We start from the raw sequence: 27,248 nt of genomic DNA on the forward strand, positions 1-27,248 counted from the left end.
TCTAGTGTATGATCCAATGGCGTATGATACTCGTGTTTAGAACTGAAGTGAAGCGCCCGACGTGCCTGCGGTCCACCCTCACACCAAGAAGGAAGAAAAAGTGTGAGGCGGGTGAGAAACACTCAAAGGCCTCATTGCATATTCATGACCCAGGGGCGTGGCCACTGTGGCTTGGCTCAGCCAATGGGGCGTGAGCGGCGGAGCGAGGGCGTGTCAGTCTGTTCGGAAGAGAAGTTGTGTGAGCGCGAGCCCCAGCACTGCTCAGAAAAGACAGATAGAGAGTCAGGCGGCGGCAAAGGGTGGCAGTGCGACCCTCTTTTTGAGGGGGGGTCTGATTATAACAAAATATAACACACCATATATGCATGCCCAGGCCGGTCATATGCCGATCATAGGGATTTTAGTAAACATCTAGATATATATCTATACATTTCAAAATGCCTATTTTACTTTTCCTGATAGACACGTCCGCTTCTATGAATCAGCGCACATATTTGGGTACGACGTATCTGGACATTGCTAAAGGCGCGGTTGAGATCTTTATGAAGGTAAAGAATAATTTTACCCCGACTTTTACCGCTTACTGTTGTACCTTGTGGCAGTTAAGGATCCCTGTGATAGGATCAAGTCGAAATTAATGTGTATTGTTTCGTTTTCTTTAACAGCTGCGTGCCCGAGACCCGGCTAGTAGAGGCGACAGGTACATGCTAGTTACATTTGACGATCCGCCATACGGAGTAAAGGTAAATAAATGCTGCTAAATTGTTTGTATGTGGTTAAATCGTAGATTTTTTTTTCTGACAGTGAGACTCTACTGTCCCTTTGGTTCGTAGCATCGGGTCAGACGGCTTCCCGGTGACGAAAACGGCTATTTTTTGTTAAAATACCCGCAGACGCGAAGCAGCGCAGCCTCTGAACATGGCGGACATTTTGCTTTTGTGTTGGGAAGCTCTCGGGCGCTTAGATGGAGGCGGAGAGATTTATTATCTACCGTGACGTATCGCGTGACGCGACGGTGGGCTAACTCGCCCCGGATTGGACAAGCGATCTGCCCTTCTCCGTCGAGCCCGCCTCCCTCGGCGCGCTGTGGCTGACCTCTGCGCTTTCTTATTGGCCAATAAAGACTAAACAAATCAAAACTGATTTGATTTGTGAAAAGCCATCAATAAGAAAATGAGAGTGCATTTCACTCAGGGTATTGTCCCCCCCCCCCCACATTGGTTAATTTTTCATGGACTACAGTGTTGATATAGTCGAGTGCATATTTATAATAACAAACATCAGTTTTCTGCCTTCTCCATTCACTTACTTCTCTCCATTTGAGTACATGAATCACCCTCCCATTTTGAGACTGTTTCCCAATGTCAAATCCCATGAAACCACATAACAAATTGCCTTCTACTAAAGTTACATGATTTGCATTTCTTAAGCAAGTATCCTGACAGAGATGGAGAGTTCACATCGCAGTATGTAACCTACACAAGGTGATACTGACGTTACATGATTTTGGTCTGGCTTCCTTTTTCCCTTCCAATTTTCAGACTGAACATCTCAGTTTTCACAAAGCCCACTGAACTTTAGAATTGGCTACTGTAAATAAAATATGTTGCTTTAATAAACCAATATAGCTTTGATGAACAGAAAGAACTCATTCAGCATTAATAACACGTGCAAAGGCAAACCCAAGTGATCAAACACACCTTTAAAAAACATTTTTTTATTAAATAAATATATATGGATCATTCCTTAGTAACATATAAGCTCAGGCGTTTTGCACCCTTTTGTAATTGCAGCTCAAAAGCGTAATAGTGGTTGAATTATGTAACATAAATACGTCAAATACATTCACTTTTCAAGGTTACTATAGGTACATATGTACACTTGAGAGTACCTCCTCAGTCATAAACATTTACAACCTGAGAGAAACTATTTGGCACCATTTTCCTAAGAGTGCAGCAAGAGGAGTTTGTTTTTCTGGTTCCATTTCACTTCTTTTATCTCACACATTTAACATAATAACTTCCCACAATCTGTCAGCAGGCCAAGACTTGCGTTGCATTTCAGTTACATCGTGAACGCATACCATTTCTATTAGTTTCACTGTAGTTACTAAATAATTCATATTTAGTAACTCAGTAATATGCTTTCCCACGAATAATGAACAACAATGCACAATAAGCTGAGGGTTTAAGTGGTTAAGAAGCACATGATAAATACTTCTGAAGAATATCCTTCATATCCTTAAGGATACCAGGAGATCCTTACATTCTGTGCAGAGAATCAGTGTAAACATTTATTATAGCGCAACACATTTCTGCAGCACAGTTTGTGGTGGACTGTATCGAAGCGCGTTTTTATTTGCACAATAGAACTAAACGCTCTGCTTTTGTCCTGACGTGGATTTCAGGATCTGTGGATGTGACTTGCTGCTGCATGTACAGTTGTGTCCTTCATTAGCTGGTTGACATTGACAATGAGAATGGCTTCATTCCCAGGCAGTTCATTAGTGTTTTCTCTCTGGCAGGTGGCCAGGCACTCTCTTGGGGGCTTTTCTAAACCCACACTCCTTTCCAGGCTTATCCTAGAAAGTCTGAAACTACTTTTTTTTTCAGTGCCTCACAACCTCATAAAGTACGGTAGTCTCGTAGTTAGAATAGGCCTCTGTTACAGCAGACTTATTTCCATACATATTATATACACATCCTGTATTGTTCATTGTGAGTTGGACAACGGAAATTTGTTGATTCTTTTTTTTGTTCATTGTTTGTAGTCCTCCAAGGCATCTGTTCAGATTGCTATTAAGCATTATAAGATGCAACAGCTCACTAAGCTGTGATCTGTGTGTGTGTATGTGTGTGTTTGCTATTCATGGCCAGCTTGTCCCGCCCACCTGTTTAAAAGCACTCTTCTCAACCAAGCTTTACCATCTCTGAATTAGTCACCACGCTAACCCAGTTCTCAACAACAACAATACACTTTGTAAAAGACAACAGAGCAAGATAGAATCTGGCTACAGTGTCTGAGAGAGTAGCCTTTTAATTTCCTGTCAATTATTCATGAGATTTTCAGCAGCTAGTCAGTGAAGAGTTGCATTGAGCTTCCGGCTCTGACAAAGCTCTCTTTTCTGGGCAGTGTGCTTCACTTGTCTCATTCTCGGACAGGCAGATCCTTATTCTTAGTCCTGTCCTTTTTCTGAAGTTGTATTCTCATACATTTAAAAAAAACTCCTTCCCTCAGCTGTACGTTGGGGATCATGGTGGTGCTGCTTTCAAATGATATATTTTGGGCTTCATTTCTGTATTATTGCATGGAAAAGAAATCTACAGAGTTACATAAATGTAACTACTGTTTTGTGCAATGAGATGGAGAAATGCTTGCACGTGGAATGAGCTTTGCAGATGATGATTGTGTTCTTTTTTTAAGCTGAAGTAGATGGGCAGACCTCACAGGCTTTCACTGGAAATGGAAATGTTTCAAACGATGACTGTATTTATGGGAGACTTCTAAAAATATGAGGTTTTTCTGTCTTATCTTGCTATGAATCAGGCTACTAGAGGAGAATTTGGAGTTTTGGAATTTGGAATTTTAGGAGTTATTGCTACCACTTATACTCTTAACTTTTTCCTCATTCTGGGGTTCCGTCCAGTGTAGGTTTTATGTGGTTTGGTCAGCACACCTCATTCTGTTTCTTAAGTGCTTTCACTCCAAGCATGAAGAGGGACATGGAATGCTGGGAAAATGCCTGTCATATTTATGGGTCAGGACCTTGTTCTATTGCCCCAGATACAGAGGAGCTTTTTCTATGGTTTAACCAGCTGTCATTACATCACAGCGTCACAGTTACAGTTTTAGCCTACATATCACCGTCATCTCTTCACACATGACAAGCACCTGCAGATCATCAACATTTTTTTTGGTACAGATCAAGAGGCTGAACTCTGTTTATGAGTTGACTAAAAAAAAATGGCAACCTGATCTTGGAACAAAGCAGACCCACAGGGAGAGTATCTCCCAGTAGCACTTTCTTGTACAATATGCTCCGGTATCTAACACACACACTACACTCCCAGTTAACAGAGAACATCCAGTAGCACACAGTATTATAACATTCAAAACGTATTCAGTAGTATTCAAGAAGGTTTGGGCTGTAACGTTTCAAAAATAATGTTCCTGTAATGTTTGAAACATTTGCTGTAATAGTGGCTTGCTAAAACATTCCTTACAAGTTTCCAGGAAGACAAAAAAACCCGGAAGTTATGGACAAGTTACTATTAACGATCCTGTAACAAACAATTTGCAGCAGCATTGTAGGAATCTTTATAAACGGTATATACAAATGTTCAGAACACCCAGAAAACATGACCTACTGACTGTTCTTTAAACTAAAACTTCCTACAGCCATAATGCGCTGAAAATATTTAAGTAGCCTAAAGCGTTAGCTGTGTTGTTACCACGGTCACGTCACATGCAATCACTAACCTGTTTCATTTAACTAGGCAATATTTTCTAAGCTGAGATCATAAGATAAAGGCTAAGCATAAGGACAAGTCTCCACGACGGTTTCTTAGTTTGGTGACATTTGGAGGCAATCTTATACGAGGTCTTCTTGGCAACGACAGTAAATTTATGAGCGTTTAATGAGCGTTTGAATCAGTGAAAACAAAATGCTAATTTGAAAGACAGATACAGATCGACACATGCTATTTTATCACAGTATTCTGACATTAGAAAGTGCTATGAAAGTTTAGGCAATTTTGTTTTATTTTATTGCATGCTGTCTGAGTCTGCCCCAGGTTGTCACAGGTCTGGTTCTGCCAAGATGATTCCTGCTGTTCCATCACAGGCGCTGTATTTATACGGGTGCTGGTTTTCTCATAACCGCGGCTTAACAGGGAACAAGTCCTTATCTGTCAGTTTATGCTGTGCAGCTCATTTGTACTAGCCACCTGTCTTGCGTTTGGATAAGAAACACATAGTCATGTTTTGGGTTGTGTATTAATGGCACTGTGCCTCTGCTCTGCTCGACTTGTGTCTCTCTGTGAAAGAAAACGATTATGGATTAGTGTATGAGCTAAGTGCAGGTGATGTTTACCCCCTTGTTGATCTCAGTAGATTTGAGTTTGATTTGACACTCACAGATATACCCACAGTCTGATGTATAGTGTTTCTGACATAAAATACAGAGGAATCTAATGAACAAACATGGTGCAGGACATAGACATGTGTCTCTATCAGCGACTGGTGTATGCAGTCCTTGTTTTATTCAGTTGGAGACTCTTTCCAGCTCTCTGTTACTGTTTGCAAGAAAAGGACTCTGATTGCAGTCCCACCTGTTGATGAATTGTTAAAGTAGATGGAAAGAAATATAGAATTGGCAGTAACAATAGGTACTCTAACTGAATTATTGAGTGCCACTGACGACACCTGCACTCTTTTGTGTGTGTTGGTTTTCGAAACATACGCAAGCCCTGAAATGACCTCAAACCCTGAGATGTCAAATATGTGTGCGCTCGATTCTTATAGGAACCATCCCCATACCCAGCAGTATGTTCAGGGTGAGCTGTCTCAGTGTGAAGCACTGCAGGATCTGACCTGTCACTCTTGTGGGGATTCATTCACCCTACATGCACATTTACGTCTAATGCACTGATTTCCTCCTAATGAATAATTGAATTTTGGTTACGGGCCATAAAGCACATTTGTTTCCTGGGAAGTGAATCTGCGATGTCATGTGCACACAGAATGAAACAGCTCTATGTTAATGCACTGTGTTATTATGAAGACAGAAACATTTGCACAGCAACGGTAAAATGATTTTTCAAGAGATGAAAGCAAATTCAATTGAATTCAATTTTATTTGGATGTGTGAATTTATCCCTATTGAGCAAGCCGGTGGCGACGGTGGCAAGGAAAAACTCCCTAAGATGATATTAGGAAGAAACCTTGAGAGGAACCAGACTCATAAGGGAACCCATACTCATCTGGATAACGACGGGTAGTGTGAAAGTAAAAGAAAGTTCATTATGGTTTTTATATGAAGTCTGTTTTGTTGAACTAGTCCACTGTTCACTAAAGGAGACCTGAGTGAAAAATTGTATGTGGTAATTGCAGTCCTAAGGCCATAGTAGCGACCGTAGTCCCAGCAACCACAGCGAGAATATCCATGTGGAATTGAGGTCCAAAACCATTTAATGGTACTTCAAGCGGTACCAGCCTAAGCAATCGCCGGGCTGTAGCCTCCAGCTGATCCAAATCAGATCATGGGCTATATATCTGGATTGTATCACTGAACTTTTGGATGCCTACACACACACACACATACACACAAAACTTTTGTCTTACTATCATTGTAAGGACCTTCCGTTAACAATTATTATTACAGCTAAATCATTCTATGCTACACCTAAACCTCAGCCTAACCTTAACCTCAGCAAGCAAACGGAAGGCTTTTTTAGTTGTTGTTGTTTTTTTTTTTTAAAAAAAACCTCATTTACATGTTCCCCACAAGGACAAAACTGTCAGGTATTCCTATGCTTTTTGGGGACATTTGGTCCCTGCCAAGATATAAAATCATGTCCACACACAGCTTATCCTATCTCTCAATGGATCCTGTCCATTTTCTCTCTGTCACTTCCGCATTCCCTTTTGTGCTCGGTAAGCCTGCGGGTCATCCGTAGATTAAGCCTAATGCTGTAACAGTAAGGCACTTGACCTCACTGGAGGAAACAGCGAGACAATCCACAGACAGCCTGTGCTGTCCTGAGTAGGCTTTGATCGCGTTTTGTAATACATGTCATCTGATACTGTGTGCGAGGCTGCATGTGTTTGTGTCTTCACAGCGCTGCAGCATGACCTAATGCTGTCTCTCTCTTGCTCTTGCAGTGCTTTGCGTCTTTTGTGAAACCTTTTTCTGTGTGTGTGTGTGTTTGTGTGCATCATAGGCAGGCTGGAAAGAGAACCACGCCACCTTTATGAGTGAACTAAAGAATCTGCAGGCATGTGGACTGACCACTCTTGGTAATGCTCTCCGAACTGCCTTCGACCTGCTCAATCTCAACAGACTGGTGTCTGGCATCGACAACTATGGCCAGGTATTAATGACACTCTCATTCATCCTCTGAAGTGGAAAATAAGCGGTGGAGCCAAAATGACGCCTGGTCTGAGCTTCCAAAAAATCAGACACCATTAAAAGAAAGATGTTGAAGCCGTGGTTTCATATTTAGGGCTGTATGATGATGGCAAAAATAATAATGATTTTAAAAAAAAATTTGGTAAATATTGAAATCATTATTATTTATCCAATTATTCGGAAGCAAAATAGTTTTACTTCACTTTAAAAAAAAATTCTAAATCTCATAGACTGCTCGTTAATCAAGTATTAATTAATACGAATTTTGTTTACTCAATTTTGTTGATCACCATCACAGTATATACAACCAATTAAACAGAAACCTACAACAGGGGTCTTTGAATGGTCTTTGACTAGTTAAGGATTTTTTAGCATTCAGTAGGGGTTCTACTAGCAAGGGACAATACAACAAGTGCTCAAGTTGTGATTAAATGCACTAATGTTAGCCACTCAGCTAACTTTATCTAATCTCACCACACTGTCACGGACAATTAATTGTGGAAGCCAAAAAATTATGTTCATGATTAAAATATATTTCATTGTGCAGCCCAATTTGTACAGCCTATATCGTACATACGAAGTAGTAAGCCATATGGCATTCAGCCACTGATTTCACTGTGTGTCTGAGTGAGTGTGTAATAACTCTTAACCCCTAAAGTACAGTACAGGATATAGATAGAAAATTCAATCACAACACTCTGTCTATTCTCAGCGTAGTCCTGATGTAACCGTCTTTCATCCGCTGCTAAAAACTACTGCGTTCCGTCAGACTGCAATAAATATATTATGAAGAGAAAAGTCAATAATTTTGTAGCTTCAGGGCTGCTGCATTTTCCAGTGCTTCCCACTAAGGAACAATCTTATTTTCATAACTCCACGGGCTAGTGAGTAGATGATAGCACGTCCCAAAGTCTAGGCTGCAGTGTAGATGTGCTGCTTCTCGATCTGTGATGTATTCGATCATAATGCAAAACGGGATAGTCTACATCACCAAAACCCCAAATGGAGATCCAGTAATGTTACGCTTAACCTTTAACAAACTTTGAAGGTACTTGCGCCTTCATATTGCAACACGTTCGTCACATTTTAGATGGGCACAGGGAATTGTGTGCTTTTGAAGACCAGGAAGGATACACTAATTAAACTTAAAACTTAAAACTCTTGGAATGTACATGTATATTACATTTCTTGGCTGTATTAAAATGATGGAACCATATTTGACGTGGCCGACATAGACTACAGACTAGAATTTGGGATGCACTTGATGTTTACTAAAAACATCTTCTGCTATTTTTATGGTGTTGTTACTTAAAATTAAAAAATTGCTGTGGTGTCAAGTTCTTGTTTTAAGACCAGTTTTCCCATTAAGCGGATCTAATTGGTTATGATCTCGTCATGTTTTCCACCCTTGTGTTTTGGTCTGTATCGTGTTAGAAATGTTTGTATATATAATCTTATACTCCTACACACATATTTCTTCGATCGCAGTCAAGTGCTGTAAGAGTGTTTTTCTTTCCCTTCAGGGCCGGAATCCCTTTTTTCTGGAGCCGTCAGTCATCATTACCATAACGGACGGGAACAAGCTAACACACAGCTCTGGAGTGCCAGATGAGGTGATGACCCATTGTTTATACTCTCTGGATTCTGTATCTAAGCTGCGTTTGTATGATTATGGAGGTTTTTGCTCATCTATGTCATCTAGGAATATCTAATAATAGTACATCAAGGGGACTGGACTGTGGTATAACTTTAAAGATTTTTTTCTGTTTATAGCATATCTCATCAACTCTTGTGTGCTCTTGTTCCCATGTCTCCTCAGCTTCACCTGCCTCTGAACTCCCCGCTACCTGGGAGTGAGCTAACCAAAGAGCCGTTCCGCTGGGACCAGCGTCTCTTTGCCCTGGTGCTGCGCATGCCTGGTGCAGCCGTCCCCGACACCGAGCAGCTTGGCAGTGTGCCCAGTGATGAATCAGCCATCACCCAGATGTGCGAGGTTACCGGAGGTACTAGCGCAAGTTTTTTTCAAGCCACTTGAAGGCACTTTTCTCCCCATCACTTGATTTGAAAGTAGCAGAGGAGAGTTATGCCCCCTGTAATGCCCTCAATGTCCTTCACACAGTACTTAGAAGAGCGTCACATGAGTGGTCACATTTTCCTATAGAAACACACTTATCCCTGGCAGTACATACACCAGTTTGATGCTTGCTTAGCCTGTTTCAATTTCTCTTAACTACTGTATACACAGAGTCAAATGGTTTTGCTACTTACCAAAGTTACAGATGGAGACGTTTACAGAGGGATGTGATACATTTAAAATCTTAACAGCGTTTTGCGTAAAATCCTTGTATTCTTTCTTACACTTAGAAGTAGCTTTATTCACATTTTTGTCATGGTTTTGATAAGAAAGTACGGTCAGAGTGTAATGGCTTCTGGGTGTGATATGCTCCTAAAGTTTACAGACAAGTTGACATGTCATCTAACAAACCCGTGCTATTAAAATAATGGAACAACTCTTTAAGATTTCCACGGGGGGAAATGCCAAGGGCAAGTCAGCCAGCGCATGCTAAATTCAGGAAGGAATATTACAAACTGTTTTGCATTTACATCATTTGGATTTGTATAATTCCTATTGAGGTTCAGTTCAATGGATGGTTTGATGGATAAATAGCTATCAAGTAGAATGTAATTTTAATGAATCAGAATTATAATTTAGCAGGTTTGTATATACATAGCAAGTGATCTCAAATGTCAAAACATCTGAATAAGGCACTACATACAATGGATATAGAACTGCAGGTTTTTGTGATGTAAAAAAATGAAACCAAGATAAATCATGTCAGATCATTTTCCACAGCAATCAAAAAAAAAAATCAAAAGAAAAAGACAAAACTTACAATAAACTGGTTACACAAGTGTGTACACCCTTTTATAATGGGGCATGTGACTGTGCCCAGAATGAACCAATTACGTTCAAACTCGTGTTCAAAAGTATTTATCATACATCTGTCATCAGTGAAGTGATTCAGATTAACCCCAAATAAAGATCAGATGTTTCTGTAGGATTTTCTTAACTTTCTTGGTTTCATCGAACTGCTGAAGCCATGGTGAAGCCATGGTCCCAAAAGAGCTTACAATGCATGTACGGGATCTCTTTGTCTAAAAGTATTAATCAGGAGAGGGCTACAAAAGAATTTCCAATGTGAAGGTAATCATCAACAAGTGGAGAAAAAGGCGCACCACAATGATATTACAATGTAAACAGGATATCCCAGGATATCCCTTCAATATTGATGAAAGGGCAAGAAGAAGACTCATCAGGGAGGCTGCCTGGAGACCTACAGCAACCTTAAAGGAACTGCAGGAATATCTTGCAAGTGCTGGTCACTCCCTACATGTGATAACAGTCTCTTGTATTCTTCACATGTCTGGGCTATAGGGTAAGGTTTTTTTCTCGAGAAAAAAGAACATCCAAGCACAACTAAATCACGTCAAACCATGTGCCAAATTGTGTTATGGTCTGAAGGACTTTTAGGGCATAATTCTAAAATATATGTTTGCCGCAAGAACAAGACAGCTTATCACCCAAAGAACACCATGCTCACGGTGAAGCATGGTGGTGGCAGCATCATGCTATGGGGCTGCTTCTGTTCACCTGGGACTGGGCCTCTGGCCAAGATAGAAGGAATCATGATTAGCACCGAATACCAATCTGTTTTGGAACAAAATCTGCAGGCTTCTGTTAAACAGCTGAAGATGAAGAAAAATGTCACCAACTCAATAAAACAATGGCACAAGAAGAAGATCAATGTTTTAGAATGGCCCAGTCAGTGTCCAGATCGAAATCCTATTGAAAACCTTTGGAATGACTTGAAGAGGGCTGTGCACAGGAGATCCCCCTCTCAATTTGATAGATCTGGAGCATTTTTGCAAGGAAGAGTGGAATTACATTGCCAAATCAAAATGTATTCAGTTGGTAGACTCTGAACCAAAAAGGCTGAGTGCTGTATTACAAAGCACATGGTGTTCTCACTGAGTGTTAGTTAAGGGGTGTACTCACTTAAGCACCTTTTTCTTTTTTTCCTAAAATATTCCTATTTGTTTTTCACTTGAATTTTGTTTGTTGTGATATCACATTCAAGGTGGAAAAAAATCTGACACGATTTATCTTGGTTTCATTTTTTTTTTTTTGCATCCAAAAAACATGCAGGTTTAACAGGGCTGTGTAGACTTTTTATATCCGTTGTAGGCTGTAAAAGCCATTATACTGATACCATGCCCAGTATAGTCACTTAAATAAAGAGTCTTTTGGGATTCAGCCTGATACAAGTCAGATCAGGAACAGCAAGAGACATCTTAGCAGAGACTAGGCTCTGATCCGGGACCATTAAGACCTGTCTGCTATCTGTCATTATTGTAATTAGAGTGAATTATACTGATAGTACAGGAGGTCATTTGTACTTGTCCTAACTGAGTGAAAAGACGGTTGCTTTTTCCCCCCTAGTCAGTACCTTTATATTTACAAGTGCATATAGGCCAGAGTCTGCAAACCGAGTATAATGTTTTCCCCCTTGTTTAGTTTCAAAGTATGTTTGGTGCTCAGCACTCAGTAGATATAACACTGCTAGGATTTTTATAGTCTGCCAAATATAAACTATATATTTTCTGTTGTTGTTTTCAAGGTCGGTCATATTGTGTTAGGACACAGAGGATGTTGAACCAGTGCCTGGAGTCTCTGGTGCAGAAGGTTCTGAGTGGAGTTGTTATTAATTTTGAGAAGACGGGCCCAGATCCACCTCCTGTAGGTGAAGGTATGCATCCGGGGATTTTTCACAGCACACTGTTGTTACAATGTGATAAAGTGAACATGGATTACAGGATTGTTTTCCCGGAAGAACTCATTCATGCTACCTGTTCGATACACAGGAGAGAAAGAGGAATTATGTCTGAAATCCAGTGTTATGATGAAATTAAAATCTATTTCAACCCAGTTGAAACATCTCCTTGTAGCATTATAAGAATATTTGATATGATGTCGAAGGATATATCTAAAAACCTTGTAGCGCCTGTTCAATGCGACCAGTTACACATCAGTTGTTCTTTTTTTTGATGTGCAGATGGCCTGGTGGATCCAGTACGACCTCTGTCATCCTTCAGCTCTCAACCTTGGCACAGCTGCCACAAGCTCATATACGTTCGGCCGAACCCCAAAACCGGTGTCCCAGTGGGACACTGGCCGATTCCAGAGTCCTTCTGGCCTGACCAGAACTCTCCGACTCTGGTGAGTTATAATATAAGAGTTATAATATAACTTCATACAACTCATTTTAACTGCCCACGCACTATTCACTCCAGCTGACACTTTTGCTTTTGGACATTATTTAGCAGATTGTCCAGATGTTGCTCTTTATTTATTTTTGCCAGCCAAACACCATGGCAGCAGCAATCAATTAACCTCTAATCCAGTTAGCACACAAGAACTGTGTATTTCCTGCACAAATCTTTCTTGGCTTGGAGAAAGCAGCTTCTCTCTGTAGTCAGCAAGACGTCTGTTGTCGGATAGAGAAATACGTTAATCGTGTGCTCGTTCTAATTTGAAAGCACATGTTGTTTGAGTGAAATGAAATATTTGCACGGAATAGTTCAAAACATTAGTGGACCAATTTTCAAAACACAGAAAATAAGCCTAGTCTCTGTAAAACCCTGAAAGTTGGCTTATGTTATAAAGCCCATCCTAGAGCTTCACTATAACATGTAGAGCGCTAAAAATAACCGAAGGCAAATCGGTAGTATTGGGCGGCTGTGGCTCAGGTGGTAGAGCGGGTTGTCCACTAATCGTAGGGTTGGCGGTTCGATTCCCGGCCCACATGACTTCACATGCAAGACACTGAACCCCAAGTTGCTCCTGATGGCAAGTTAGCGCATTGCATGGCAGCTCTGCTACCAGTGTGTGAATGGGTGAATGAGACATAGTGTAAATCGCTTTGGAAAAAAGCTCTATATAAGTGCAGACCATTTAGTATTGGGCGCAACGTTACAAAAGACAGACTCAGAAAGCTGAATTGGATTAATGTTAATCGAACACTGACTAAGAGAGCAGTTGAGTAATTTTACTAGCCATAATAGCCTGAAGGTGAAACCTGCATCTTATTGTGCTATCTTTGGTGTCCTGCCTTTCCTTGCTGAGAGTGTGACTGCCATCTGATTGAGGCAGAAGCAGTACTCGACCTCGCCTTCTCACTCAGCTGCATCAGTCCTTTACTGCTCCCTCTTGACATGAGGTCATTTCTACCTCTCTGCTCTTTCTTCTATTATAATAGAGTATTGTGTGCACTGCTGCCTGCGGATAACAAAACTGGACATTTGCATTTGACTAAAGCAGCATTAAAAATCTGATGTTTTCTAGTTGATTGAAGTTTTATAGGTAAAATGTCTTCTTTTTTTTAGCAGTACTTGTAAAGCAGTGCAACTTAGTTCAGTCTAGCATTGCCATTACCTGATTTAGCAGCTTGTGACACATGGATTAATGGCATCTAGCGCTGTAATGTCAAAAATCAGCTGTCCTCCAACACCACACCTATACTAACTCGCTGTTTTTCTTCACTCTCTTAGCCTCCTCGATCTTCCCATCCAGTTGTGCGTTTCTCTTGCGTTGACTGTGAGCCTATGGTGATTGACAAGCTGCCCTTTGATAAGTACGAGCTGGAGCCTTCACCTCTCACCCAGTACATTTTGGAGAGGAAGTCCCCTCACATGTGCTGGCAGGTGGGGTTTACCTTTCTGATGATTATTGTTATTAAATAATATAAATGCGTGTTCTGTTGACCCAGTAATGTTACTCTCAAATCGAACTGAGCTGAACATAAACACGGCTTTTTCGAAATTCATTTTTCATCCCCAATAAAGAAATTTATCCAAGAACAATAAAATCACCATTTTAAAAGAAATTATACATAAATAAAATGGGTAATTCTGGCCTGGACACGGTATAAAGTTTAATTAAGCATCTTGGATGTCAATCTTTATTGGCTTCTTAGACAAAGTACATCAACATTAAGCTGATTTTAAGGATGGGCACTATGACAACATAAAATTAAGATCATAAATCATGTTACAGTACACTTTTCTAAAATGTTGTGGACTCCACTGTTAATCACAATAAGAAGTAGATTAGACAATAAGCATATTTTTGTACCAAAGGCTTAGGGAATAAGCACAACCAGCTGGGTTATATCCTGAAGTGCAGTGTGTATGTAAATGGAATTTGAAATTAATTTAGGCACTGGAATGCTAGTTGGCCTATAATAAGGATTCCTAAAAGGAACACTTAAGAGATAAAGTAAGTATTATTTAAAATTTGAAGCCATGTGGTATGTAGATTGTGAAGGGACCCATTCATCTAACACCCCCCCCCCCACACAAAAAAAAACCTTTCAATGAAAAATTAAAGAGAGGGAGTTATATTTAAGTTGGTGCATTTTGACACCATTTTTAGCTTGCCTCTGTGGAGAACTCCACGTGATGAGGCATTGATGAAGTCATTTTATCTCAGAGGACTGTGCGAGAGCCGTGGGACCTGTGCTCAGGAGATGCCGAGCTTTGCTAACACTTCTCTCCTGCCACCCAGGTGTTTGTGAGCTGCAGTGGTAAGCACAGTGATGTAGTGCAGCCCTTCGGCTACCTGAAAGCCAGCACCACTCTCACCTGCGTGAATCTTTTCGTCATGCCTTACAACTACCCCGTACTGTTGCCTCTCCTCGGTAAGTGTGTGCTTTAGTTCCCAGAGCTAGAAGGAATTTTCCTTAATGCCTTAATGTCCTAGCATTCATCAGTGGGCCTAGACTTACATTTTTCACTCTCATAACTACAGTCCCCTTTGAAAGTATTGGAACGGCAAGGCCAATCCTTTTTTTTTTTGCTATACACTGAAGACATTTGGGTTCGAGTTCAAAATATGAATACGAGACAATAGATCAGCTTTCATTTCCTGATATTTATATCTAGATGTGTTAAACAACTTAGAATATGGCACCCAATTTTTAGGTGAGCAAAAGTATTGGAACAAATAGTCAACATAAATAACACTTAATATTTGGTTGTATAGCCCATGCTTCCAATAACTGCATCAAGCTGGCGACCCAGTGACATCCCCAAAGTGTTGCATTCTTCATTTGTGGTGCTTTTCCAGGCTTGTACTGCAGGTTCTTTCAGTTGTTGTTTGTTTCTCCTTTCAGTCTCCTCTTCAGGAGATGAATTGCATGCTCAATTGGGTTAAGGTCTGGTGATTGACTTGGCCAGTCTAAAACCTTCCATTTTTGCCCCTTGATGAAGTCCTTTGTTGTGTTGGCAGTGTGTTTTGGGTCATTCTCTGCATGATGAAGTTCCTCCCAGTTAGATTGGATGCATTTCTCATTTCATTCTGCTGCTACCATCATGAGTTACATCATCAATAAAAATTAGTGAGTCTGTTCGAGAAGAAGTCATGCAAGCCCAAACAATGACACTGCGTCCATCATGTTTCACAGATGTTTTAGATCATGAGCAGATCCTTTTTTTCCTCCATAATTTGGCTTTTCCATCACTTTGTTAGAGGTTAATTTTGGTTCCAGAACTTTTGTGGCTCATCTCTGTATTTCTTTGCCAATTCCAATCTGGCCTTTTGATTCTCAATGCTGATGAGTGGTTTGCATGTTGTGGGATGGTCTCTATATTTCTGCTCTCAAAGTTTTCTTAGAACGGTGGATTGTGATACCTTCACCCCTGCCCTGTGGAGGTTGTTGGTGATGTCACTAACTGTTGTTTTTCAGGTTTTTTTCACAGCGCTCACAATGTTTCCATCATCATCTGCTGTTGTTTTCCTTTGCCATCAAATTTGCCTGTTGGATGTCTGGATTGTTAGTACACTAGTGGTTTCTTTCTTTTTCAGGGCATTCCAAATTCTTGTACTGGCTATGCCCAATGCTTGTGCAATGGCTGTGATTGATTCTCCCTCTTTTCTCAGCTTCAAAATATCAGGAAATAAAATCTGAAATTCTGATCCATCTTCTCATATTCGTCTTTTATCTCAAACCCAAACGTTATCAGTTTATAGCAAAGACAAAAGAATTGTCCTTGTTGATCCAATACTTTCAGAGGGGACTGTACCTTCCTTATCAGTTTCAGTGTAGTTACTGAATAATACCTAATACCTTAAAATGAATTACACGTAACAGGTAATAGACGTAATAAAGATAATAGAGAAGTCGTATGTTAATATGTGTTAAAAATGAATATTCTGTATTAGTATGTTCACATTGTGCCATAAGATGTCTTAATCTTAAGACACAATGGGAAAAAAGGTGTTATATGCTTAATTTAATATCCTCTTACTTTCTTGACTTAACAGATGACTTGTTTAAAGTGCACAAACTCAAGCCAAACCTCAAGTGGAGACAGGCCTTTGAGGTGTACTTGAAATCTATGCCTCCTTACTTTCTGCTGGTAAGAACTGCAAAGCATCCCAGGGATTTTTAGGTGTTAAATGTGTAAAATTTTATTTTTGGAACTGGAAATGTTTAAATATAAAGAGAGGTATTTATTTTATTGGGTTGATCTTTATGCTTTATTAAATGTATTATATTTATTTTATTTACAATGTAAGTGAAAGAGTTTAACTGTGAAGTGCTTCAGTTAAAAAAAAAAATTAAAGCCAAGTAGTCTGAAAAAAAAAAACAGTATCAGATGGGTATCAGTATCAGCTGATACTTGAGATTTCAATATCGCTATCGTTAGTGGAAAAGAAAAGGGCATATCGTGTCATCTCTATATATAATTACTTCAGTGTTTGGGAATGGTTCGTGCTGAATTTGGTAGATTTTATGTTATTGGCTGAAAACTTCAATATAATCTAGAAACCTTGCCAAACAGCGACAACTCTTGTGAATCCATCCATCCATCCATCCATCCATCCATATTCTGTACCGCTTATCGTTACTGGGTCGCGGGGAACCTGGAGCCTATCCCAGGGGGCATGAGACACAAGGCAGGGGACACCCTGGACAGGGTGCCAGTCCCTCGAAGGGCACAATCACACATATATTCACACACACATTCATACACTACGGGCACTTTTGGACATGCCAATAGTCTACAATGCATGTTTTTGGACTGGGGGAGGAAACCGGAGTACCCGGAGGAAACCCCTGAAGCAAACATGCAAACTCCGCACACACAGACTGTGTGAGGCAAACGCGCTAACCACTATGCCACCGTGCCCCCTTGTGAAGCCTTACATAAAAATATGTAAATAATTAAAAATGACAGTAACTAATCAATGACAGACATGGCAGTGTAGTCATGGAGCTATTAAGACATTTTATATGAATATAACATTTCTGTGTCCCTGTAATCTGACCCCAGTTAACACTATTCATGTGTGTGTGCTGTAAACCTATGTTGTAAAATCTATAATGAGGTTAAGATCCTGTGCGTTGATGAGAATGACCTAATTTTGTCTTCTTTACTCATCTCTCTCTCTCTATAGCCCTTAAAGAAGGCACTTAGGATGATGGGAGCGCCAAATCTCATCTCTGACAACATGGACTGTGGCCTCAGCTACAGCGTCATTTCCTACCTAAAAAAACTCAGCCAGCAGGTAAGCTTTCCCTCTAATTTGCCTTTGAAATCACACATGGAATTTAGCATCAGCGTTGATAGAAATGAACTAAATGTTGAATAAATAAGAATGCCAATATATACTTCTTCTCTCAAACCTCCTTCATCAGCTGTGTAACATCATAGTGTATACATATATAGTGTATACACTATATGGCCAAAAGTTTGTGGACACCTGACCATCACATATAGGAAGTCTTTACACTAGATTTTGGAACGTGGTTGTGGGGATTTTCCCATTCAGCCAGAAGAGCATTAGTGAGGTCGGGCACTGATGTTGTGCGAGAAGGCCTGGGGCGCAATGAGCATTCCATTTCATCCCAAAAGTGTTCGTGGAGTTGAGGTCAGGGTTCTGTATAGGCCACTCTTGTGTAGTTCTTCCACACCAACCTTGTAAACCATGTCTTTATGATCCTGGCTTTGTGTACAGGGGCATTGTCATGCTGGAACATGTTTGGGCCTCTTAGTTCCAGTGAAGGGAAATTATAATGCTACAGCATACAGTGACATTCTATACAGCTGTGTGCTTCCAACTTTGTGCCAACACTTTGGGGAAGACCCACATATGGGTGTCATGACCAGGTGTTCAGGGAATGTTGTACAGCCAAGGAAAAGCACTCAGAGCCTTAATGAGTATGGGGTACATAAAGAGAGTGGAAAAAAATTTAAACTCTTCCCAAGCCAGTGAATCCTAAGAGGGGTTCTAACAATAACCAACCAATGTCAATATCAAGGACAGTTCTAGAGAGCAGCGATTTGGTTAATTTTCCATGTTTCATTCCATATTTAAATGAAGTAACCACATTTGCTTTTTTAGGCAAAGATGGAGTCGGACCGGATGATTGTGTCGGTGGGTAAAAAGCCCCCTCAGGAGACTGGCATCAAGGTGAAGAATCACTCGAGTACACTGTCCCTTGCTCACCGGCGTGACTTCAAACAGCTACTGCAGGGCATCACGGGCGAGGTGCCCCTCCGCCTTAACGACATCAACCTCAAAGAATTCGCTGGATTTCAAATTGCTCACCTCAACAAGGTAGAACCTGTAGCAGTGGGGCTGAGCCCAGCCCAGGCCCTTTCTTCTAAATCATTTATGTTACAGTTCATGTTTTGGGTCTATAGTGTATAGCTGACCTGAAGAACATATGGAACGACACTGATATATGCAAACATCATTTAGTTCATCATTTTAAACATAATTTTGTGGCTGTGGTAGCGCAGTGGTTAAGGCATTCGACTTCTGACCAGTTCAAATCCCAGCACCACCAAGCTGCCACTGCTGGGCCCTTGAGCAATGCCCTTAACCATCAACTGCTCACTTGTATAAATGAGATATATGTAAGTCGCTCTGGATAAGGGCGTCTGCCAAATGCCATAAAATGTTGAAAATGTAAATGCTGATTTTATTTCAGTTTGTTTACTCATAAAACTATCTCTAACGGACATGTATGACCTGGTTTCATGAGTGATGCAGCAGTTATTACTTCTTATTACAATTTCTTTCTGCATTTCCTGTACAGGAGGTAAAGCCCCAGGCCTATCGTAATGCCTATGATATTCCACGGCGGAACCTTCTGGATCAGGTCACACGAATGCGCTCCAACCTTTTAAGGACTACTCAGAAGCTAATCAGGAGCCAAGATGAAGGTGTGCTCAAAAGACATAGACAATGTTTGGACTGTTTTCAGGTTAAATATTTATTCAGGATTTTTACTATTGAGCTAGGGTGTATGTTTTCCTTCACAGTTTTAGACTAAAATTTATGAACTGAAAACGTGACAGTTTTTTAATGATATAAACTTCTGGGTTTTTTTTTTGGTAGACTATTTGCATAGTATTCCTGTGGGTCAGATGGGAAACTATCAGGAATACCTGAAGATGATGCCATCCCCCCTTCGCGAGATCGACCCTGATCAGCCCAAACGCCTGCACACATTCGGCAACCCGTTTAAACAAGATAAGAAGGTGCTTCCTTCCACGCCCTGTCCTCATGTATCAGCTACATTTTCTACAATAGTCAAACATTCAATAGGTTAATGAGCACAATGGCTTTATTGTTTTGGCAACACATCCAATATCACCATGACAACTTAAACTTTATTGGATTTAGATTTTTTGATCATTATCCTCATTACGCTTGGTACAATATACAAACACTTGATATCTTAATCAGTATGTTCATTTGTTTTGCTATAACATTTTAACCATGGAAACATCCAAACAGAACAGTTTTCAGGTTAGAAATGTTTTCTTCTGTATGATCACAGGGAATGATGATAGACGAAGCAGATGAGTTTGTCACAGGCACCCAGAACAAGAAAAGGGGAAACTCAACAGAGCCTAACTCGGGTGCAGCTCCAAAGAGGCGGCGAAGCATGTCCCCTCTACTACGCCGATCCCAAACCCCACCCATCATCAGCAACCATGTGTTGGGAAAAGGGACCACGGTGGCCCCAGGCCAACCTGGTCTCATTAAACCCATCCCACTGCACAAAGGTGAGTATTATAAAGCTCAGAGGCCTGGTTGAAGATATTCTATTCAATACCTGGCAATAGACTTCCAGTTAACTCAGACCATCTTTGTTTCAATAGCCGTACAGTTGTCAGGCTGATTAAATTTCCTCTGAATGCTTAGCAAACAAACAGTATTTATGTAAACAGACACGTAAAATATTGTCATGTGCTTGGGGCTCCACCTGATGGCAGGAGTGTGAACAGATTTGAGTGAAAATAAAACAGAAAGCTTACATAATGGTCACTTTTTTTCTCCCTCATATTTACAAAAAGCTAGTCATTTTGAAACAATTTATTTGACATCGTTAATCTAAGATTTAAAAAAATCTCTGTAATACAACAAAATTTCAGGGTAGAAAACAATTTCTAGAATAGTTCGACTTTTATTACATACCTTTTCATGACACAGCTTTGTCTCTCATGGGTGTCCTAGAATTTCCTGTTGCTGTGTATGTACAGTGTGTTTTAAAGTTCAGATATTGTAATTGTCAAAATGATTGGGCCTTTTTTTAAAAAGCAATTATTTTATGAGTTCTTGTATTAATATTGATCATTAAATATCCAGTTATGTGCATTTTCTCATTTATTTAGTGAACCTTATATTGAGGAAATAGTAATACCACTTGCTCTATTCCTTGATATTGCTGTACATTGTATTGTTGTGTTGAAAATAGTTTGCATCAACCCACAGGGGGAAAAAAAAGCCATTTGGGTTGTTACTTTACCATGTCTTATTTGTGTAACTAATTTTCAAGAATGTTAGTTTGTAATGTTAGTTGCTTTGTCATATGTTATTGTCAAAGGAGCCTTCACTACTGCTGGGATTATGTTGTCTCTACAGTTACTAGAGCATATGTTGGTAATTACAGCATGCATGGTCTTGGTCTCTCCCCCTGTAGGAGTGGAGGGGAACAGCACGGTGGGTGCAGAGAGCAATGGTGAGAGAGCGATGAGTGGAGAGTCTGGAGACAGCTGGTCTGGAGGAGTGGAAGGGGTCGGGGGAGAAACTGTAGTTCTCTCTCTGGAGGAGAAAGGAGGAATGAAGGTCACTGATGGAGGAGAAGAAGAGGCACTGCTGGAGAACAGGCTAGGAGAAGAGTGTTTGGAGGAAAGACTGTCTGAAAGGCCACAGAACTGTGAGAATCCAAGTCCTCCAGACCAGGACAGAGACATGGAGGGCACTGGAGGAGACACTTCTTCACGGCCCACCATTGTTATGGTTCCTCTGGAGGGAAGCAACGCCGAATTACGCACTCGAGTCATTAAAGAGGTCCGAAAACCTGGCCGCAGTAAGTGTCTTTTTTTTTTTTTTTTTTTAAATATATATCTGGATGATTTTTACACAGAAATAATATTGTTCTGTTGTTCTCTTGTTTAAATATCTCTTAATCTCTGTCTTTGGTAGATTATGAGGCAATATTCAGGCTGCTAGAGGAGGTTAAAGGACCAGTGTCAGTGCAGAGGTACTTTATCCATCACGCCATCAAAGAAGCAGCCAGGTGGGTGTCTATTGGTATTACATTTCATGCATGCGAGCACACACACAATTTTAATTGCGTTCCAGCTCATTTAAATATATATTCACTGCAGTTATCTCTGCTAAGCAATATCTCCCCCCCATAAAAGTGATCAGCTAAGCAGAACTAAATTCATGCCTATCCATATTGATCAGCATTCAACAGAAAAGGTTTCTAAATTGTTTCTTGTACATAAAATTTGGTATAAAATTGGGATTCATCAAATGTGCATGCACATGTCATATGCATAAGTGTAAGCAATGAAGCTTAATAAATACCAACTGATAATAAACCCTGTACACACACATTTCACGAATATAAAAAAGGACTGATATTTTGTTAGCGTCACAGACACTACACACTAGCAAAAGAAACTTTTTTCCTGAAGCAGAGATTTTCATATTGATAACTAAAGGGGACAGTTATTTGGCTGTGTTGTTTGCTATTACTGTATTTTTTGTTAGTTTTCATATATTTAATGAACAAATGCATGTCACAAATCAGCTGCACATTCATGGAATAGAAATCCATGTTGAGGTCGGGAAATTCGGCAATTGTGCGGAAGTCCTTCTTCACATGTGTCTGTTACACAATGGTGTGAGGCACAGGTTCCCAGCCCTGGTCCTGGAGTATCCCCCCCTATCCCCCATTGGCACACCCACTTTAACTCAGGAACGGTTTTTTGGGAGTAGGGAAAATGCTAAAAGGTATAGGACAGGAGGGTACACCAGGACCTAGGGTTGTAGGGGAGTAGGGGATGAAGCTCAGGTTAAGAGAAATTATAGCATCCAACACTATGGACATTTACAGCATTTAGAAAGCACTCTTATCCAGACTTACAGTCTTTAACAAAAGTGCTTTGTATTCTCTTTCGAAAAAACATATCCTCATGCTAGTTTATTACATCCGGGACCAAGAGCTAAAACCCTGTTACGGGGATATTTGTGCAGCAAGAAAAGAAAACACAAGTCAAGGGATGTTTTAAGTTATTGCATTGTTTGGGGAATAGGTCGGTCTTTAGTCTTTTTTGTTTTTTGAAGACTGGTTGTGACTACTTGGACAGCCAGGGAAGATTCATTTCACCACCTCTATGCTAGTACAGTGTAGAGATTTGCATGTCTCAAAAGGAGCCTGGTAAAAAGCCAAGTAAGTGAGGGCTGGTCCATTTTTGGCATTGCAGGAAACCACCAGTGTTTTAAATCTAATGTGGGCAGCTACAGGAAGCCAGTGGTGGGAACACAGTAATAGGGTAATGTTGGAGAATTTGGGGAGATTGAAAACAAGTCTTGCAGCTGCAATCTGGATCAGTTGCAAGGGTCAGGTGACGCACAGGGGCAGACCTGCCAGGAGGGAGTTGCAGTAGTTAAGTCTCGAGATGACAAGGGCATGAACAAGCACCTTTGTTGCCTCCATGGATAGAAAAGGCCAGATGCTCCTGATGTTGTAACTAGAAACATGAGCATGAGCATGTCAAGGTTGCAATCTGAGGCGAGAAGGATAGTTGTTTGTCTGAAACTACCCATGGTTGTGTGCCAGTGTCAAATGGTGTGTTTTGACCACAAGATTTTGACATGGGGCTCCATCTCCAGGGATATACAGCAGCTGAGTCTTGCTTGCATTAAATTTCAGCTTTTGAGCTGCCATCCATGACAAAATGTCTGCCAGACATGCTGGGATCTGTGTAGAAACATGTATCTGAGGGAAGAAAGGAGACAATACGTTGCGTGCAGTCAACATATCAGTGAATGGGGAAAAAACCCCAAAAACCTGAGGATATGACATCACTGAGGGAGCAAATATAGAGGGAGAACAGTTGATAGTCTGCATGTAGTAGATGAATGCTAACTTGAAGGGAGTCCCTACATAAACAAATATTATGGTGTCCTTTATGGTGTAAGTGTTGAAGGGGTGGAGGTCTTGAGACACAATCTGGAGCATTGTGAAAGGGATGGATCCAGTGGGCAGATAGTAGGATTGCTAGACAAGATAATCTGCAGAATCTCTTCTGTAGAAAGAAGAGAGAAATGTGTCAAGGCAGCAGGAGGAAAAAGAGCGATGGTATTTTCACAATAGGGCAAGAAGGAGCGATTGGCTGATCTTGCTAATCTTCTCATCAAGAATGTTTCAAAGCCACCAGCAGTCAGGGACGAGAGTGAAGGACGAAGGTTGAGAAGTGAAAAAATAGATCAGCAGTAGATGCTGCCAGCTTTCCTTTGTAGAAGGATATCTTAGCAGAACTTCAACAACAGAGAACAGTATAAGAAGAGATCAGCATCAAGTTGTGATTTCCTTCACTTTCATTCAGCTGTTCTTAATTCTCTCCTCTTGCTGCATAGCACATTTGACAGCCAAGGATCAAGGTGAGAACACCTCCTAGGTCTGGAATATCCAGAGCAAAGGAGGTCAGTGGATGAAGAATGTGAAGAGAGGAATGTATTGGTTGCTGATTCAGGTGTTGGAGAAGAAAAGGAGTGTGGTAGGGTGGTTAGGATTCTGGAAGCTAGGGAGGAAGGAGAGGTAGAGTGGAAGTTTGCTGCAAGTGGAGGAGAGGTATGAATAGTTGATGATAGGCAGGGCAGGGGGGGTGAGTGTTATGAGTAAAACAAGAGTTAATAGTTATACAAAACGATGAACTGAAAAGTAGAGCAGGGTAACATTGATGTCTGCAGCTAAGGAAGGTCAGCTGAAGACAAGGTCCAGAAAATTTCCTCCCTTGTGGTTTGGAGGGCAGTTGTTGAAGTTCAGGTCAAAAGAGTAGGCAGGACGGCAGGAGCTCAGAAGGGAGGTTGAAATCTTCAAAAGGAGTGAAAGAGGTACCAGAAGGACTCCTTCCTATGACCTACAGTATGAGGTACTTACTCGTTATAGCCCCAGTTTTCCTTTGAAATGTGCATATTGCCAAAAATCACATGGCCGAAAGGACTTAGACATATGTATGTCTCATTTCCATCTCCAACTTGGGTCCCAGCTGATGGCACAAATTTATCACTACTGGTTCTTCCAAATCTCCAAAAAGCCACTTAGTGTTCAACTAAAAAATCTGTCAAAATAGCATGATGCATCTAATATCTAAATATATAACGCCATGCCAACTTCCATGTCTATATTCATGGCGAGAGCCAGTTTAATTATTCAAGAGTAAAACTAAAAAAGGTGATTAAGATACATTTTTCCTAAAAACCTTCAAACTAAGTTTGGATTTACTTGGTTAAAAACCTTGTCAACAGAATAATACAGGTAGAAGTGTAGAAGTGTTCCAGTCCAGTAAGACATGTTTAATGGATAGTGGGTTCTGACAGAATGGGCACTTTGGTGTATTTTCTCCAGATTGGTGTGCGAGCCTTGCATGTCCTATCCAGCATCGAGTGTAAGAGACTTGATCCCAGCGATTATTAAAATGGAATACGTGTCTTGTCTCAACAACAGGATTTATTTCCCGTAATTTGTTGTTAAAACACTGAACCCATTCCGACTGCCAATTTTTTTTTAGTGTACATGTTTAATGTTGGTTTTAGGTCTATGAACTTAATAGAGCATTGTACTGGTTCTGAGGATAATGCTTCTTTGGCAGCTCTATCTGCTTGTTCATTACCAGAGATTCCTGAGTGGCCAGATACCCAGCAGAAAATATGACTAAAATTCTTTGATTTCAGAGATGACAATTTGGATTGTCATCTCTGAAACAATAGAACAATAGAAAGTGATGCTCCATTAGTTAACCTACTGACTCTTAGCCTTTTTGTGGAATTAGAAAACAAACACAAATTTGTTTGTATTATAGAAATTACTTCTATGCTAATTCAAAGTAATAGCTGTCCAGGCCTTGCGTAAAGCACTCCTAAGGGAACAGCTTTTCAGCGCTACATGTTTTGCAGGTGTACAGTCAAGGCTGTACATAAATGTATGCCCAAATTTATGCAAATATTTGTTTTGATAAATCCCACACTGTGTTGAAAATGCAGTTCACAGAATTAAAGCACAAATTTGTGTGTATCCACCGTTGAGGGCCCCAAGTCTTTTTGAACTGAACCTCTTCTGAGAGCCTTCATCAATTCTAGTCACCTGAATGTTTATTAACAGATGGGTTCAACTACACTCCACAACTCTTTCCTGAATCCTGCTCATGTATATATGCAAGTGTCCAACCTCTCTCTGGCTATCTCTCTCTCTCTCTATCTCTATCTCAGATTTAAGAAGCGTGTACTGATCCAGCAGCTGGAATCTGCTCTCGAGGAAATTGAAGAAAGGCAAATGCTGACCGCACAAGTTAACAACGTCCACGGCAGATAGTGAAACGTCCTCGTTCAGCAGCGAGGGGAAAAACGTGTACACAAATGGAGATGGCAGAGCGGGCTACACAAGCATGCCTGGTAAAGGCCAACACTGTACTTCGAAATCAGAGAAAGACCCAGAACGAGAGAAATGAGGAAGCAGAACTTCATTCTATTGATGACACTCTGAGAAGCTGGAGTCGTGATGCATTAGAAAGCACTTATAGATTTGACAATATAAGTTTTGAGTGGACGCCCCTGGCCATTTTAGCACATAAGCCAGTCCATGAACACACACCCTCCAACAAAAGCAGGTTTAGCCCTGAGAGACATCATGTAAAGCAATTGTGTTTGTCTGTAGATGTCTGTCCTCTGTCATAGACATCAGTTTAACATGATGGGTATGCTTTTGCACAAAATATCTGTAACTCATACGATTCAATAGCAGTCCAGGGACTCTAATTGGCCTGGCCACCATCCAATATTGTAGACCACTGTGGAGCAATAATCCTGTCATCTGTACAGCAGGCTCAGTTTTCCTACACTCACTCTTGAGAATAATGCAGTCTTAATAATTCTTGATACCCGACACCCAATGAGATCATCCTGAGCAGGAAATGGGAGGTCCGTTTGTCTCTGTGTTTGTGGTAATAAGCAATGCTAAGCAACATAAAAGGACCAGTCAATATGATATATTGAAAAGCTTCACCAGACCTTCACTAGAAACATGCAACACGTCTTTTAAGCAATAGATTCCAATGAATGCCGGGTGGCGCCACAATGTCACTTTTATGCAGGCCAAAAAAAAAAAAAGGAGAAAAAAAAAAGAGGGATGTAGTTGTTTGGAAGCTCTGGACCCATTCAACATCATCTGTTCTTCACTGGAACATTCGTTAGACTGTCATCAGCTACTTTTCACATGCAAAAGCTACCTTAGTGACCACATGGTTGTTCGTTTTTGTTTATTTTTCAAAGCAGATGTATACGACTTTTTTGACGTTCATAAATAATATAGATTATTTTTGGATGGTATTCTTACCAGAACATAAGAATATTTTAAGAATTGTATAATACATTTTTGTAACTTTGTTATTATATATGAAATGTAAAGTTTTATGATTTTTTATGAAAAACAAAAAACAATGAAAATAAACATTATAAACAAATGAT

General features: G+C 40.4%; 1 protein-coding gene across 2 annotated transcripts; it reads left to right on the plus strand.

The window, feature by feature from the left end:
* Window positions 1-27,248, plus strand: ints6l (integrator complex subunit 6 like). Of its 2 annotated transcripts, XM_053630815.1 has the most exons (18): window positions 1-548; window positions 666-743; window positions 6,942-7,091; window positions 8,653-8,742; window positions 8,949-9,132; window positions 11,809-11,937; window positions 12,244-12,407; window positions 13,739-13,891; window positions 14,754-14,886; window positions 16,512-16,606; window positions 17,649-17,759; window positions 18,597-18,812; window positions 19,297-19,423; window positions 19,599-19,741; window positions 20,044-20,272; window positions 21,190-21,579; window positions 21,696-21,789; window positions 25,995-27,248. In XM_053630815.1, exons 1-18 carry the CDS (start codon window positions 438-440, stop codon window positions 26,095-26,097), a joined length of 2,700 nt encoding a protein of 899 aa, XP_053486790.1. In that variant the 5' UTR covers window positions 1-437; the 3' UTR covers window positions 26,098-27,248. The 2 variants fall into 2 exon arrangements, with proteins under 2 accessions (XP_053486790.1, XP_053486789.1); XM_053630814.1 differs by lacking the exon at window positions 25,995-27,248 and having other exon boundaries at window positions 21,696-25,988.

The sequence above is a fragment of the Ictalurus furcatus genome, chromosome 8, assembly GCF_023375685.1.
Source record: "Ictalurus furcatus strain D&B chromosome 8, Billie_1.0, whole genome shotgun sequence".
NCBI classification, from domain to species: domain Eukaryota; kingdom Metazoa; phylum Chordata; class Actinopteri; order Siluriformes; family Ictaluridae; genus Ictalurus; species Ictalurus furcatus.